Below are 17889 nucleotides of genomic sequence, written 5' to 3' on the forward strand. Positions count from 1 at the left end.
TAATACTTTACTCAATTCAATGAATCACCATTTTGAAGGATTACGGACCGTATTCTTAAAAGGAGTATTCTTGTCCCACACAAAGTCCTACAGAACTGGGGTGTGACAAGCTCTGATGTGCTTAAGTTTTTCCCTAAATTCAATTTCACGTATTTCTCCCAAAAAATTAAATACCAACATTACAAGAGAGTCACAAAATACTTGTTTGTACAGAAGTCTTTTCAGGAATAGGATCTAGCTTGGCATATCACTGTATCATATCAGGTTTTTTCAATTTCAACAGAGAAGTTCCATGTGATACAATTGTGTGACCAAAAACTAGTACCTTAATCCACTGGTTTATGAAACAATGAAATGCCAAAAAGACTATAAAGAGCACAAAAGCAATAATATTCATAGAAATCTACTGCAATACACAAACTGCAAAAGAAAAAGATACTCCATAATAGCAAAATTTCCAAAACATGCAGCAATCTACAGTGTTAGTAAAGACTCTGCACACATGCCAAAGTTTAGAAGGAAGCCACACACTAACAATCACTTAAACTGCTGTACCTTTAGCAATTTTCTGTGCAGTTTCTAGAATTGTAATTGCAGCAGGATATGCCCGGCCACTAACTGCTGACATAAATGGCGTCATGCCTCTCGCATCCCTAGGCAAAAAAAACCCAACAGACAAGTTAAAACACTGAATTCTTTTCATTGTAACAGGAGACATAGGATGAAAATACATGAAAACTTAGCACCACTGATCTTGTGCAAATAGAAAAACCACAGAGTGAATAAGCACTCTTGTTTATTTTACTTCTCTGAAACAGACATACTTTTAAAGGATGGCAGGACACAATACAGCTGTATTCTAACGTTCTCAATTTTAACTAACAGGCCTTTATGTAACCTTTCTAAAAAGGTTTCTATGTAATTGATTTAAGGTAGTATAACATTACAAAAGATAGTGAGAACTCTCATGAAAATCCTTACTTAGCTGACAGCAATTCTCGAAGATAAGGCTGTAGAACAACGCTATCACAAAGCAATTTCAGTATGAAATGAGCATTTGCCTTCCGATCCTTTGATTCCACTACAGAGGGCTCTGTAGAAGGACCTGCAGTAAGAAAAAAAAATTGCAGAGAAACTGGTTTTCCTCAAAAAATTACTTCCTGCTAAAGTAAGTAATTCACTATGGTGAATAACTGGTAACTTGACTATTCAGTGGTTTCAGCAATACTTCACTGAAGTACTGTAATTTTCAGCTCCAAATTATATTTGAAATACAGAGGGTAATCCCAATTTCATACTGATTTTCATAGTTTTACATATTTGTCACTCTCCATGTATATTTTTACATAAAACATAGTGTGGTGCTTCATTTACTTTCTGCACACTTGAGAGATTCTGCTTCATTCCAGTCTTCATCTGGTAAGAGGCATTTTCATATGCAGAAAGTCTGTGCAAGCAAAGACAGCTTTTGAGATCATTTTCATTCTAAAGCATAATCAAATAAGCAGTATGTCCTCACCTGGTATTGTGGAGGTGCTGGGTCCTTGGCCGGTGCCAGTCGCTGCTGTGGTAAGAGATCCCACAGCGGGGGCCAGGATAAAATCAATGTCACCATCTTTCAGTAAACAGAACAGCAGGATGTATATCAATACATAAAAACATCCCTAACAACATGCTCTTGCTGCAATGTCTAACACACTGCAGGTTTTCTGTATTTAACTGGTAATCTTTCCCACAAACGGCCACATTCCTAGGTCTGTAATGTAACTCAGCATTACAAAGCAGACTTCCCAGCAGTTTGACACCAGCATTAAAAAGACATATACTGGATTAAAAAACAGCTGTTAAGTCTTCAGTAAACTCTTCAAGTTATCTCAATGAACACTTGCTGCCTCAATGGCATTAGACAGATTACAGTGTGAGACTGAAATAAGTTATTATTCACCTTAAAAGCCATTGGTTCTTTATCAAATCTCTCCTTCTACAGTCTAATGTGATATATGAGCAGATTTACCTGGATCCATTGCAGGAGGATCTGGAACCCAGCTGGGAGGAGCAATTGGTGGAGAAACTGGGTCTTGGTGATCACTTGATGAAGCACCAGCTTCATGCCTGCCCAATCCAGCAGCTCTCAAGGATCTTCTCATCATTTCCCTTAATCTCAAACTAAATACAAAACCAAGGCAGAAATACTATCATTTTCATTTATAATTAGAACACATTTAAGAAAAATGTCACACTGAAAAAGGGAATCAAACTCCTCTTATCACCATTATATTTCAGTATAAATAAGAATGAGCCAAGAGGTATTTTTCATTACATTTTTGTTGCACCAGAATGTTTTAGCTCTGGAAGAGAAGTCACTCAGCAATGCTTCAGATCTGAGCCCAGAATACATCCCTAGGCACCACAGCACTGCCTTTTGCAGGCAGCAGCTGATGGGCATTCTTACTGCTATCTGACATTCCTTTTAGCCGAAGCTCATTGCCAGGAGTGTTAAGCTTTTGCAAGGATTTGCTCTTATTGCTACTGCTTTTTAAAATCTAACTACAAGAAGAGGTCAATGAAAGGTTAAAAAAATAGGTCTTTATAGAATTTGTTTTTAATGACTGCTTAGAATAAAATGAATCAACTTAAATTCTTCCCCAGTGCTGTTATGTTGGTTTCACTATTATTCATCTGCTTAATTGACCATCTTCCTCAGAAATTCTCTTAAAACAAGCCTGGACACCATCACTGTGATGGTGATGATATTTCTGTGATACTTAAAACTTCTTGGTAAAGAACACTAGAGCTTATCCTCAAATTCCATTTCCCCACAAGGAGGAACATTTCCACTTCACAACTGACAGACAAAGCACGAACCCCAGAAAACAAGATTAGATTAGAAATATCCCACCATTAGTTCTCACACAAAAAAGGGTTCAAAAAACCACTAGAGCTCTAATTTGGTGTTTAAAGAAGTGAAATCCGATTTTAAGATAGCAACAGAGGCCAATTCTTAAACTAGACTGAAGGAAAGAATTAATAACAGATTGGTAGTTAATATAGCAATTAGCATTCAGAAAAGAAGAAGAAAGCATTACTCAGTTTACCTCCTGCTGCTTGATGATCCTGCCCTATTTCCTGGACCATTACTTGACACAACAGAGATTGCATTTGCAATAGCTTCCACAGCTGAGAGCCTTTCAGCAAACGTGTTCCTTTCAGAGCGCTCTGCTTCTGAAAAATTAGGAAAAGTGTCAGTATTAAAATTTTACTTGGGAAAATTATAAGAAAGGAGTATAAAATATGGAACGTTACTATTTTTTGGGTTTTTTTACATTTAGAGAGACAGATTAGGTTCATATACAAATTTTTATTTTGGATGAGCTTAAAAATGATTCTGTACAAGTTTTCAGTATCATCAACAGACAAGGTCCTATCATGTAACTGCTTCCAGGCACCTGCTGAGTCAAGGCCTCAAAAAAGCCTTGATAAAAATTATAAAAAAAACAAAGAAAACAAAACAAACCAAATACAAACAAAAACAATAATAAAACACACAAAAACAAATAAACAAACAAGACCACCAAAACAACCCACACCAAAACACTAGACCAGGAGAACAAGAAAACAAACCACACTTCACAGTGAGCATCCATGAACAATGCAAATGTTTGGGCTTGTAATATACACACTCGGGGTATGAACATGCTTAGGAGAACTATGTTTGGAGTATAAGAAGGCAGTACAATCCATTTACATCAGAAAGAAATAGCATTTCTTCTAACATCTACAACCCTAAGCATCATAACACCTACCGGTTCTACTCATAATGAGGACTGAATTTTGTCAAGTGGGATACAGAATATTAAAGCAAGATATAGAACATTATTAAAATAAAAAAAAAAGATTTTGGTACAAACTGGACAGAAAAGATGTATTTCTGAACAAAGAAAGTATTTTCTTAAAGTGACTCTGATTGTTCTTTCAGGGCTAGTGCTTTCAAAGTTGCAAGGGCTAGTGCTCACTTTCTATTCAAAGGCTTTTCAAACTGAGAGTCACCATTCTCTGCACACTTATTTTCACCAGTGACAGTTCCCTTTTTTCCTTTTTTTTTTTTAAACAGGAAAGTACTATCAATACCTTTCATTCAAAGAAGGAAAGAATAAGGCAGTCTGACTGTGTGTCAGCTGTTACAGTAAGGTTATTCTTTAAATATTTCCACTCATCACAACCCTAAGTAAAAGAGATCCTTGGTTTTGCTTGTTCACGAGCATGTGTGCAGGCTTATTAGACAAAGATCACCAACTACCCAAAGCAGACAACTATTAAACAGTTAGCAGTGAGAGAATACTACACTTGTGCCCCTAGCTACAAGTTGATTTGTAGCTGTAAATGAATTGCCACTGTATTTGTGCTGTACTCCTTTCTCAGACCCACTAGCTCTCCTAACTCACAACCCATCACTTCTGGACCTCTCACACAAGGGGTCACAGCTCTTGAGAGCGATCCCTCAAGCAATACAACCATTCTCTGCAGAGGGTTCACCTGTTCTGGAGAAAGTGATCTGTAACTGCATTTTCACTGTTCCACTTACAAAGCTAGCGTTTGTTTTTGGAGAACCATCAATTGTAAATGCTTTGGCTCTAATGCGTGATTTGCTGTTCTACTGTCTAATGAAATCCATCCCAGTTGTCCAGGCAAAATCCCTCAGTTTTTATGTGTTCAGTGACATTAGCTGAAATTCAGTATCACAACTTTTTAATGATTTCACACGCTTTGAACATTTCTTTTAGACATGCTTTTACCAAGATCCATTCTATTGGCAAGACTGAGGAGATAAAAATTCACAGAAACAGAGCAGCTTTCCCCCAGCTTTTCAGGTCTGGGGCCACTTTTCCTGCAATTCATTTATCATTTATCCAACACTGCAAGAACTATACCAAAACTAGGCACAGGATGTAATAAAGAAGAAAAGAAAAGAAAAAAGAAAAAAAAAAAAAAAAAGCTTATCAAGCTTATCCCTGCCCTCAATATTTCCTTTCTGGCACTTAAGAAGAAATCTATATGAACAAGAGTGAAGAATCTCAAGCAGGTACTAGCTGGGAAGTGGCACTAAATTGTTAAGAAATTGTTAAGAAATTCTTAAGAAACATCATATCTGTATGTCTGGAATTGAAGCCTTTACTTCTAAATCAAACTTCCTTTACATTTTAAGAGATCACCATGTAACTCACAGACAGTAACATAAGTCACCACTGCCCTCCAGATGATAAACAGAAAATAAGCTTGTCCTAATATCCATCACTAACAGTTACAGTGGAAGCTAAATGTGACCTGAATGTAAAGATATGAATCTCTTTCAAGGACAAGTTTTATGAGGGAAAAAGAGAGAGGCAGAGGAGTGTCACAAATCTATCAGGTTCATATTTTTCATTTTTCAGAAAGTTAGATTACACCCAAATGAAGTTACTGAAAAAATGTCAAGGTTGCAAATACAAGCACTCAAATTAGGAAAAGTCAGATTAAGTTTGCCTATGCATCCTTATTTCAACTTCCTTGCATGCTTATAGTAAAACAATCTTCAGTTACACAGTTAGGTTTTGTTTGTTTATTTTGGTTTGGGTTTTTTGTCTCAGATTATTCTGTCACCCCACCCGCCCTGCGCCCAGCAACAATACCCCTGCCTCAATCAGTGCACAGGATGGACGACACACTAAACATGAAGGGTTGTACAGAGAGCAGGCTGTTCATGCCTTGTTTGCTGCAACGTTAGGGAGGGGTGTATTAAGGCAGCAACAGCTTGGGAAGGAGAGGTGGAAACATTGCATTGTGCTTAATGCCACTGAACATCGCTTTGGAAAACCAGAACCTATTTCTGACACATCTATCAACACACAGAACTTTGTGAAACAAGTTTTTACAGATGATCATGATACATTTTACTCATTTCTGGACACCTAAAAGGTGCCCAACTCATAGAAATAATTAACATTCACAGCACAACTAAAACTACAATTAATCCAGTTGTAGAATTCAGTGTTTTGAAGTAACACCTACTCAAAATCAGGCCCTAGGCTTCTCAAATTGAAAGCTCAAAATTAGTTAATATCTTTGAATACAGAAAAACTTCAAGCTATAATAAAATTCCAAGCAAGAGATGAGAAAGCTGCACATTACCCCCATTTTATAAACAGGGATATGAGGAACAATTAAAGTCTATAAATGACTAAAATTCAATGACAGCACCATACAAAAATCCCACAAGGAAGTTCATTCGTTATTCAGTGCAGGGTTTGTATGGTGTGCAAGAGTAAGGAATGGGGCCACACACTGAATGATGAGGATAAAAAGAAATATTGAATAGCTACCCATTCGGTGAGCACCGTCCATCTTGTGCACTGAATGAGGTAGTCCTGTGGAAAAAATAGTATGACGGTGTAATTAAAGACCATTTCACAATGCATACCCGTGTACAGCACATGGGTAAACTTAATTCTGCTATTCTTTAATTTTTGAGTGCTTGACTTAGCAACCTTGCTCTGTTAACATGCTTTTTACATAACAGTATTTTAAAATGGTGTCAGTAACTGGCATTAATAGGTCATTCTTCCACATTTCTTAATATGTATCAATGACAAGTAGCATTTCTAATTGAAGGCATTAACATATTCTACAACACTTCAAAATTATTAAATACCATTTATCATAGATTTTACTAGTGATACAAAGGGGATACTAGTGATACAAAGGTAGAAAAATACTTTTTTCATCTAAAATTAACATGTGAATGTCAAAAGTTTTTACAATCAATTTAAACAGCTTAGTGCTTGTAACTATTGAATTCTTATAAATTTCTCATAAAACTTTATGAAAGTAATAAAAATGTTGTCTCAGCACCTTTGAAATGGCAGAGCACATTTTAGGTGCTAAATTTTAATATATCCATATATGAAGAATGCAGCCTTTATTTCATATTTTCTTGAAAATGCATTAAAATATTATTTTTTAATTATTTTCATTATATTGTTGAGCTCACCCTCTTCCTCTTTTGTTTCCTTGTTGCTGGTTGGAAAGCATACAGACACACAAGCATGCAGAATATTACGGTTTCCATCACATCTATGGCCAAGGAATGTCTGCAGCATTTGTGGATTCTGATCCAAGACAACTGCTTGTTCAAGATTCATCAGGTATTGTCTGCAAGCCTCATAGTCACATCGAAGAATGTGCTGCATCAATGTTTGTTTCTGTACTCAAAAGAATACAATATTTTAGAAATGTGAAGCACAAAATGTAGATATAAGCTTCATAAATACTTTTAATTTTCTTCTAATTTTGAAAATAATAGGAAGGTCTTCATCTACAACACTGGCTGGAAGTTACTGCAGGAGCTGTTCAGAATATTCATCATCTCAATTATAGCACTGTTAAAAAGAGAGTTGTGTGCATTCAGGCACAGACAAGCAAAAGGAATGGAGCAGCAGATGCCATCAGGCTCACAAAAGCATTCCTTTGGCTTCACAGTTGGATTCTTAAGATAGATTATTTCCATTTCATAGCTCCATGTAACATGGGAAAAGCGATACAACTGAAAAAGCCTAAGGATGTACACGAATGAGTTCTAACCTAGTTCTTTTTAAACAAATTATTTATGTGCTGAGAAGTGAATGATTAGAAGCTGTTGAAGGTCTGGGAGGTTCACCCCCATATATAGCCAGTTTTTCCATAATGATGGAATACTACTTCACTGTGAAATCAATCTCAGTCTAACAGGTACACAGTACCTCCGGGTGGCAGCAGAACACACAGCAGAGCTAACAAATTACTGACGAGATTTTACAAGTATGACATATAAATTCACAGCAGAACTACTCATACAACATCACTGATGAGCACAGAACTCTACAAGTGATTCAAGTGAAAAAACCTTCACTTTCCTCTCCCAGTTTCCTAGTACGTGCTCTAAATAGATGATTTTTTTAAAATAGAAAAAAATAAAGAAGTATTGCATTCTCAGGGATCTAACCAAAATAAGTTGTTGGATCTCTGAGAAAAACTGTGTACCCATGAGACAAATGAAACTACACGGTGTTAGTAGGTATAAAAAGGTAATAATTTCAAAATCAATGCCTAAAAAAACCCTACTAATTAAAAGCCTGATACAGAAGTCACGCATCCCCCCCAAAAAAGGCTCTTTCACTTTACTTGGTAAATTTATTGGTGTGTTTGTGTTTCTAAGAGAATCTTCAGTTGAAATTAGCTTCTTTCAAACAGTGAAAACACAAATCAGTATCTAAACATGAAGCTTGCTTTAAGCATAACTTTACAATAGCAAGAGAAAAAAAAAAGCACGTAATTTCATAGCAGAGAAAATATTTTACCTCAACAGCCATAATGATAATAGCAGCTTTCTTTTTGATGGTCGAGTTAGCAGGAAGATTTGTTAAGGAATGAACACCCATTCCAAGACTACTAATAGGTGGAAGATCAAGCCAGTCAGGGTCTCGTATCCCACCCATACAGTCTTTAGCCATTGGATAGATTGTACCATTTCCATCTCTAAGAATAATAGGTGATTCCTACATTTGGGGAAAAAAGTTTCATTATTAAGTCTCCACAATTTATAAATATTATCCTTCCCAAAAGTTCCTGTTCTTAACTGACAACAATTACAACAGTTTACCCAAGATTCTCATTTAGGATAGGAGTAATGACTCCTATCATTAGGAGTCTTTGACTCCTATTATTAGAGGTGGTGCAACATAAGATAGGAAATTCCCTTTTGCAAATGCCTGAAATGTGTTTAACATAATAAATATTACTAGAAGTATCTTGCTTCTGATAAACATTCATTAATTAACATTACCAGTGAAACAAATAGTCACTATACTTTTAGCTTACTTAAATGCTCCAAGTAAAGTTGAATATAGTGAAATGAAACATTCAAAATCAATTATTTTGCAAAAACTGTTTCTTTCAATTATCCTAAACAAAGTATGCCACGTTTGTGGAAGAGTTGCACAAAACTTCAATCATTTTTAGTAAATCTGTACTGTCAATTACAGATTAATTTCTTTTCTTTGTTAATATTTCCATTTATTTTCAAGAGTGGATTTATATCTGACCCAGCTCCAAAATATAGCTAGATCACATTCGAAAATGCAGCTAGATAACAAGTTGATACTGACCCAAGAACCATTCTGCCACCTTTTTTCTCCCCTATTTTACATTCAAGGTAGAATTTAAGTAAGATGTGCTTAGGTAAGTTGTTTGCTATTGCCCTTGTGCCATCAAAATATTAAAGGTAGCAGCAAGTTTTTCATAACCTGTTTGAAAAACTATTTCTTTGCCATATTTTGGAAAAGTCTTACAGAAGGCTGTACCACCTCATTCAAAGTTGACAGAAGTGAAGTGCAGTGAGGTTAAATGATTGAGGAGACATAAAACCACAAACCTGTCCAGCTGTAAAAATAGCAACACTTCTCTCATTCTGACCCAGGAATGCAATGCTGCTAGTAGGGAAATTATTTTCCTGTTCAGCCTTTCCTGTGGCAAGGTCAAATATGCAGTATCGAACCCAGTTCCCAGTTTTCAGAACAGCATGCACTCCTTCAAAGACACAAGAAGAAAAAAGTTAATGTGTTTTATGGATGGCATCCAGTTAAAGAACTCCTAACTAAAGCACTTTCAAGAAAGTACTAATATCAATGGAAGCACCTGTTTATGTCATTTTGAAAGTAGGTGTTTTTCACTTGGATGGGAGACAGGTAATATGGAGCCAACAGATTTGGACTCATAGGGTAAGTCCTACTTACCTTTTGAATCTACATTTACTGCTAGGATCTCTGTTTTTTCAGGAATACACAGCTTTTTGGGTGTTCTTTGAAAGCAGTCAGGAACTTTTGGAGTTCCACCAGTTTTTACAACCTGAAGACAGATGTAAAATTTTAAGCTGCAATTAAGCACACATAGCGCTGGCAGTTGTAAATACTGATTGTTTCCTCCATGTTTCACAAACACATACCTGCAGTTCATCTATCCTGAGCAGCCTACAGTCTTGGAGGAGAGAAGAAGGATCAGGATCGGAGTTAGAACTGCTCTGACAGTTTGCATTATTTGAGGTGCCTGGAAATTTCACAGCAACATACGCACCATCCACTTTTAGCACCTACAGGCAGAACAAAAGAGTATTACCAAAAGGCTGAACAGAATCTGATTTGCTTCAAAATAAACCACACCTTTTTCAGGGAGAAGAAAAAATTTACACTATCCAGTGATAAAATTGTATAGCTCTTGGTCTTGCTAAAATTACTGAAATTTTAAAAACTTGGATTTCCTAATGACTTCATAAGCATCCTGACTCGTATCAGAGGTCCCTCCATTTCGGCATCCTACATCCAAGAGAAGCCAAGATCAACTGACTAGAGAAGCTCCTACTGGTACTCCCCTGGACTTTTTCCAACTTCCACCTCCTGGAAACAGCAGGACAACTTCATGTTTAATAGCCTGGATAGACCTTTCTCTTATTAATTTGTGCAATCACTTTTGGAAATAAACACTATTCTTGTGGCAATGAATTCTAAGCATTAGCCAACAATTCAACCACAACGAAGTTTACACTGAGTCTCCTTCTTTAAGTGCCCATTAGATCTTATACTACAAGATAAAGGGAAAAGCTTTTTTTTGGCCCCACCTGAAAATTTTTAGTGCTCTTTCCTCAACAGGAATGTACACAGTGGAAAAAAGACTTGTTAGTTTACTGGTCTAGTACCTGTTCTGTACACTCAATGATCAAGTTCTCCACTCAGTCCCTTAGGACTGAAGGATACAGACAAGTGTATCCAGATGTTCTTCATGTGTGTGTGTGTCTGTCCTTCTCTGGCCACCCAAGGAAAGAAAAGTTATTCAACCCTATACTGACACAGGCATTTCTAAGACTGTAAGCCTCTATAAAGAGTTGCTGCCATGCATATCTAATCAGAACTGTCAAAACAGGCTTCCTTGATACAGGAACTTCTTGTGCTATCACCAAACAGCAAGGCCCTTTGTATTTCCAGCTAAGACCATAGTTTTCTCAAAACAAAAACAAAGCTAAGGCAGAAGGGGGTGGGGAAAGAACAGACAATGTTTTAACCATGAGCAGAAATAAGAACTCCGTATGCTCTCAGTCTTGATCAAAACTAGATATAAGCAACCATCAATCTTTAATAAGCCCTAATTTGTTAATAGTTTCTACACAGAAAGTGCTTAACAAACAAAAGTCTAGATGTAATCAACTTATCTAAAAGGTCTCCAACAATAAAAAACTTGTCTCAAATTTTCAAGAGACTGTATGTAAGAGAAAATCCATGTTTTCTACTAGTTTTTCTAGCTAAGTGCAGCCTATCAAGTGCAATAGAGAATATGTTATATTGACAACCTTAAAGCATTAGCAGATTTTCTTTGCAACGAAGATTACTGTGGACAGAGTTACAGCAATTGCTCCCTACATGCTGAAACTTCACTCTAGAAGCAGAATTACAAGTTCCAGTAGTAGAGCACCACTGACAGCTGTAAGACTACTACCCAAAATTTTCAAAATTCAGACCTAGTCAAAAGATTCACAAACATTAACCATCATCCGCACTATACAAAGACAGAATTCTACTGAGACTGGCAAGACAACTCTCTAGAAGAGAACTGTGCTTTAGTAAAAAAAGTTTATTCCATGTACGTTTAGATGTTTCTAAGAAATCAGACTAACTTATAAGCCTGCAATCACATGCCAATGGTTCAATCAGAGCTTCTAGTACAAAATGTATATTTTTCTTTTTTTTTTTAATGACTAAATGTTGCTACAAGAACTGTATAAATTTGGGCTGCTTTCTGATGGAAGCACACCTTAAGAAATTTACAGTTCCCCAATCTTTAACATATCTTATCTCCACAATTAAAAGGTTTTTACTGCATGCTTTCTGGCTGCTCAAAGTGTTACCAACTACATAATTTCTCATTTATATCACTTTTGATGTGTTCAGAGAAATGATGACAGTTTCTAAGTGCTGGAACTCTTATGGCATCCACATGACAAATATTTTTTCTTTCCCATTCTCCAGGAAAATCACATATCTTTAAAAACTGGAAAATATGCTTATTAAGATTTTGTTAAGAAGATAATCACCTCTTCAAACCTAAAATCAGTTCTTTAGTTAAAGTTATACTACAGCTGTTGGTTGTAATACAGAAAGAAAATAAAACTATCCCCTGATGTAGAGAGCAATGAGCTTGAGTGAAGCATTTGATAGCAACTGTACATAGAAAGCTCCAAAGCAAAGATGTGGCATAATGAGCCAGCACCAAACAAGATAAATATGCAACATAAACATTCCTCTTTAAGTGAATTTATATAAGACTGAGATAATTTAAAAACTCATTACAAAAATAAAATGGAAAAACTTAAAGGATTGAGATGCTTTAGCTTACACAACTAATGTACTGCTGATACTGCTAAAGCAAAAGTTTCACCAAGTAGAAACAAGCATTTTACATAACTACATAGACAATATGAGCCTTACTAGGACTTAATTAAGAGAATGAATTGAATGAAAAAAGCAAGCAACTAAACAGAAAACTAAAGATGTTTTTTTTAAAAACAGAATACCTTTGTAGTGCATTTTCAACTACAAGATAACAACCCCTGGTCTTTTTAATGGAATTTTAAAAATAATTGAGAAACTAAAAGATGAACACAGTTGTTAACTCCTTTATCCTTACTATCAACCCACTTCCACAGTCCCTAACACCAGAATGCCCCTGGAAATCACTGAATCTTTCCCTCTCCAAAATCACCACATTCTTCCTCAAAACACAGCAGCAGAAGACCAGGGAAAATATATTTTTTACTTCCTATCCAATCTTCTTTTCAAAATGGAAGAAATTTTAACATCACAGAAAAGGCTTCTACCTCTTTCCCAAAGGTAGAAAGAAATACTTCTTCACCTTCAAAGAAATACTGACACAATTTTAAAAAATACTCAACTTTGAAAGATTACAAACAGATTCATAATAGGGAGTGAGTAACTCTTCTAGGGCAAGATCCAGTTCTTTCAATTTATCCTTCTCATTGGAAGGCTTCAATCTCAGACAGGAATCAAAGAGAAAAAAACAAAATCAAGTGACTGACTGAAATAATGCAATACAAAGTAAGAACAAACTACTCAATCCAAATTTATGTTTTATAAAATTCCTAGGAGCTGATAGGCTTTCTGGGTATAAGAACTGCAAAATTGGTAAGACACAGGATTCTCACCTGGTTGAGGATAACTTTGATGACCAGAAGCAGTTTGGGGAGGCCTTGGACACTGCCAATGGAAAGCCTCAGACCAAAACGAACCGCAGCTGCCAAAGAAGAAAAAAGCAGCTCCAACCCAGGTTCCCCATCCCTCTGTTCTAGCAGTGGTTTCAGACACCATTTAAGCCATTTCAGAAGAAAAGATCCAGAAGCTAATGGGGTGAAGTAGAATATCCCAAAGCGCATGGGATCAACAGAAAAAGGCTTTTATCCCTCTGATACCAGTGAGCAGTAACAAAGGCTTATTTCAGCCCATATCTTTTCTCAACAACACTAAAGAACACTTCATCAGACTTCTCACCAGGGCAGACAAGAGATGGGACAAGTGCCAGGCTATTTCATTCCATCAGTCTTCCATTAGGTAGATAATCCTGGAGTGATTATCTCTTCCATCTAGTGACGGACTTGGAGGAATAAAGGCTTACTTTCATTCCAAGCCATGAAGGATTTAAATTGAAATTACATTGGAAGGTAATAAATTCCAAGGAGCAAGGAGATGATTAACTAGAAGAGTGTATCTAGCAGACATGCATTCTTAGTCTCTTTCAACACCACCTCAGTGTAAGGACTTTGCACTCTTGTCAGACTCTCTGGTCATTCACTGCTTTGGCATCATATGAAATCAACACTTACAAAGCAGTGTGCAAAATGCAGGTTGCACAACCTACTGGTATCAGAATGATCACAAACACTCATCTTGGATCTTAGCACTCAGGGGAGAGCTGTTACATTATCAACAAAGTGCCCAGAGAGACACGAGCACTTTAGAAGTCAACACCTTCTACCTGCCCACCATGCTACAGGACAAAGCAGAGGTTGTGGAAGGATTTTAAACAGACATTTTTTAGAGACATCATGAAGCTCCTGCATACATCCAAAAGCACGGGGACATAAAATTTCTAGGAACAAAACCATTTCAAGAACACAGGCTGCACATCAGTAAATCTGAACCCATTCCTTTCCTATCTCTAAATTCCACCTCCTGAAGACTAAATCTTTGGTTTTGTGTAAAATAAAGAATTATATAAATAATTTTAAAAGACAGCAAACATTTTGACAGAAGCTCATGGCTACCACACATTATTCATTTTATTTTAAAGAATATAAATGTTTAAACTTTCGGATGCTCTTGCAGGTAAAAAGACAAAATCTGAATTATTACATTAAGCAAGATTTTTGGCCTCAGAAATCAATTTGTTTACTGCAATTGACTTCATATTGTGCTCAAAAAATATCCACTAAGTTACCAGTGTGTATTTCTCAAAGATGCCCAAGTATTCATATGCTCCATGATCACATATTTACTGGATGACACTTTGAGAGAAGCTAGGTGTTGCTCCACTGACACCATGATTTGTAACATCAAGTTCTTAAAACTCAAAGTTGTTTCAAAGCCTTTCCAATTTTCTGAAACACCAAGGCTAACATGTTCCCAGGTTATACTGGAATAGTATATTCTCATGCAAGATGCTCATGCCACTGAAGCCACCCATACAATACATCAAAGATGTGACTTTTCACATTGTCAGTCAGTACACAGAAGACCACGGAAGACCAGATTAATGTATATTTGGGTGGACTATAAAAGGGTGGAACTACTTAACTCATGAAGTCCTACGAGCCCAAACCCATCTAATCATGTTTTTGCAGTCTGAACCCCTGTACACACACATTCAAAAATTACTTAAGGATACAACAGCCAAATTATTCAGAGTTCAAATCCTCTTTGTGCTTAATTGAGCTCACAACAAGCTCAATTACAAATATTACTGTTCCAGAATGAAGAACATTACTCTGGAGTCTGTAGGAGAAAACTACCCAGGGTAACTTCTGCAGACTGAGATGCCTCTGGTTTTCCTTCATACAATCACACAACTGATCCAAATTACAAACAGAACATGTAACAAGGCTTAAACTTCTTTATTGCCCTGTAATAAACTGCGTTTCTGACTTTAACCTGGACACCACCAGGCAAAAATAGTTATGATTTTGTCTGCTGGATTCTACCTAAGCTCTAAAGATAAAGTATTACAAAACTCCAAAAGGAAAAACATGAGTGGCAGTATACAATACTGGAAAAGCACAGTGTGCTTTATGGAGGAAAACAAGCATTCTTGCTATAAACAACTGATCTAGAAGAGACTCAGCACCAGTAACTGTTCAGAAGACATGCCACTTACTGATTTTGGCACTCCAGTGAAAATATAACCATAAAAATTCAAGGTCTTTTATACTGATTATAGTAGTTCTTGATGCAATGCACAGACACCTTTGCAACTGTATACAGAAATAGTGGAATAGTCTCTGTACTGAAAAATCTTAGGATCTAAAACAAGAAGGACAGATAAGGACAAGAGGGACTTTCCCAAAGATGATATCAGAGGAAAACAATGGTTTCAGCAACTTCAATTAGATCTCAAAATCTTATTTTGAGAAATTTAAGTGTTACAATGAACTAAGTTGCTCCATATTCCCTTCTGCAGAAATGACCTAAACTTGATAATGAAAATTGATTGTAAGCCTGCTCCTTTCAAAGATACTGCTGAAAGCAAATCTTACATTGCCACACAAGTAAATCCATTAGGGATGCAAGTAAAATAACTCTTACTAACTTCAGCTGCCTTCTGTTGGACAGTTACTGATCCTCTTCTGATAACATTTTTTAAAATCTTCTATGAATCGAGTAGAAAGCAACCCAATCGTTTCCCTTTGAGGAAAACCTTATCGGTTTTTGCATTGCTTTTATTTTTGAAAAGCATACCAGAGAACTGTCTAGAGGACCTAATCCCTCCTAACATCACACAACAGTGCCAAAGAAGAAAAGGGAGTATTTTCCTCTATATGGCTCTTGAGTCAGAGCAAAGGTTTATTAGAGAAAAAATGAAAATATTACAAGGATTAAAGAAAGGGATTTTCTGGAGTAATAAATCATATAATTAATGAAACGTTTAATTTCTAACAAAAATATTTATGTTCTTTGCTTGCCAGAACATGAGATTCACCCAAATATTCTACCTATGTGTATGTAAAAGTCAGTCATAACAGGTGGAACCTTTACAATCTCACTGGACATGTAGGAGTTATTGCTCAAAACAACAAAATGGTATTTTGGATAAAACCACCTCTGTTTTTTGTAATACTGTGGTTCAACTTAAAATACCAGAATTTTTAAGATTTATCATGTTTTACTCACAACACACCCGCTCTATTATTATCATTATGTTATAGACAAATGCAAACACAGCTAAAGTCATACTCATCAGAAACATTCTCAAGCATCCCTGAAAGTGTGATTTTTTAAAACAGTTAGCTGATCTAAAAGAACAACTCTTTTCTTCCCCCCTCCCCAAAAACAACGGGGCAGAGTGTTTTAGATTTTAGACAAACCTTGCCAACAGGAACATTCTTAACATCTTCCACAAATACAACTTCCCGCAGAGACCACTGTTCTTCATTCACTTTCTCCTCCTCTTTCGGGGCAGGAGTAGATCGTCGTCGCTCTGAGACAAAAAAAGTTAGTACCAAAAAGAAACTTGGCATACTTAATCAAAGCATCAAAATGCAATGTTTACTAAACACCAAACCTTTCTCCCCAAAAGATTATCAGCAGTCAAATGTAGAAATTAACAAGAGGTTAACAAGAATATAACTTTCAGAGTCAGAGCTACCTAACAAGTATATCATGTCACTTTTATGTTTTTCTATGGATTTGGAAACTAATAAAGCCTATATGATAAGCAAAGCAATTTTAAAGATATTTAAGAAAAATAATTAGACTACAGTATTTTTTAGAATTTTAAATAATACAGTAACTAGAATACAAAAAAATAAAATACAAAGACCAAGTCCTGTTTTGGCAGGGCTCCCATACTCATGCTATAAGTGAAATGGCTGACACTGTGAGAACATTCAGTCACCCCTGCTACAGTGCTTTGTATCAACCTTACAAAAAGTCTGCTTGCCTACCACATATGGATTACTTGGTAAACTTCTAGAAGAATAGCAAATGAGGCAGAAAATAGCTATTTGGGCGAATGGCAATTGCAATACAGTTAGATTTGCTGCAGACTTTATCTGAACAGCAACTGTAGTACACTCAGAATCAAATCCAAATACATAACATGGCTAAATTAACACTGACAAGAATCTTTAATCTTCCAAGTTGAGTATATAGTGTAATTAATACTATCAACATATTTAAAGAAAGAAGCAAAGAACTTCTAAGCTAATTGCACAGTTAATTCCAAACACTAGTTCAAAAGCCCAAGCAAAGTTGTAGTCAGTGGAAAATTACAGCTGAATGAACTGCAAAAGAAATCAATAGCAAAAGACTTCTAGTAAAATTAGTGAGTACTGCAGATCTGAGCAGATGAGATTCTCAGTCATTGCACAAGGCCATTTGAGTCATTAGGTCAATGCTGCTTAAAACTGCAGCCTGTGAACAATTAGAAGAATAAGCTGCAGAGAGAAGATTTCTTCAAATGATGGCATTGTAAATACATTTTATAAATGTATGTGTTTAAATTGAGAGAAAAAAATGCTTAAGTAGTCCAGTTACACAAATTTGGATG

General features: G+C 36.1%; 1 protein-coding gene across 10 annotated transcripts in view; it reads right to left on the reverse strand.

Annotated features, from left to right (window-relative positions):
- Positions 1-17889, reverse strand: part of UBR5 (ubiquitin protein ligase E3 component n-recognin 5) — an 85460-nt gene that overhangs the window by 24395 nt on the left and 43176 nt on the right. For 6 of the 10 annotated variants that reach the window (XM_053999797.1, XM_053999733.1, XM_053999761.1 and 3 more), the window contains 12 exons: positions 16706-16818; positions 10013-10156; positions 9804-9915; positions 9443-9597; positions 8370-8567; positions 7025-7235; positions 6357-6401; positions 3096-3222; positions 2015-2166; positions 1520-1615; positions 982-1105; positions 556-653 (listed from right to left, as the gene is read on the reverse strand). In XM_053999797.1, coding sequence (XP_053855772.1) covers positions 556-653; positions 982-1105; positions 1520-1615; positions 2015-2166; positions 3096-3222; positions 6357-6401; positions 7025-7235; positions 8370-8567; positions 9443-9597; positions 9804-9915; positions 10013-10156; positions 16706-16818 — 1575 coding nt within the window. The remainder of the gene's footprint in view (positions 1-555; positions 654-981; positions 1106-1519; positions 1616-2014; positions 2167-3095; positions 3223-6356; positions 6402-7024; positions 7236-8369; positions 8568-9442; positions 9598-9803; positions 9916-10012; positions 10157-16705; positions 16819-17889) is intronic. The other 4 variants (XM_053999789.1, XM_053999786.1, XM_053999767.1 and 1 more) reach the window with 2 other exon arrangements.

The sequence above is a fragment of the Vidua macroura genome, chromosome 1 (assembly GCF_024509145.1).
Source record: "Vidua macroura isolate BioBank_ID:100142 chromosome 1, ASM2450914v1, whole genome shotgun sequence".
Taxonomy (NCBI): domain Eukaryota; kingdom Metazoa; phylum Chordata; class Aves; order Passeriformes; family Viduidae; genus Vidua; species Vidua macroura.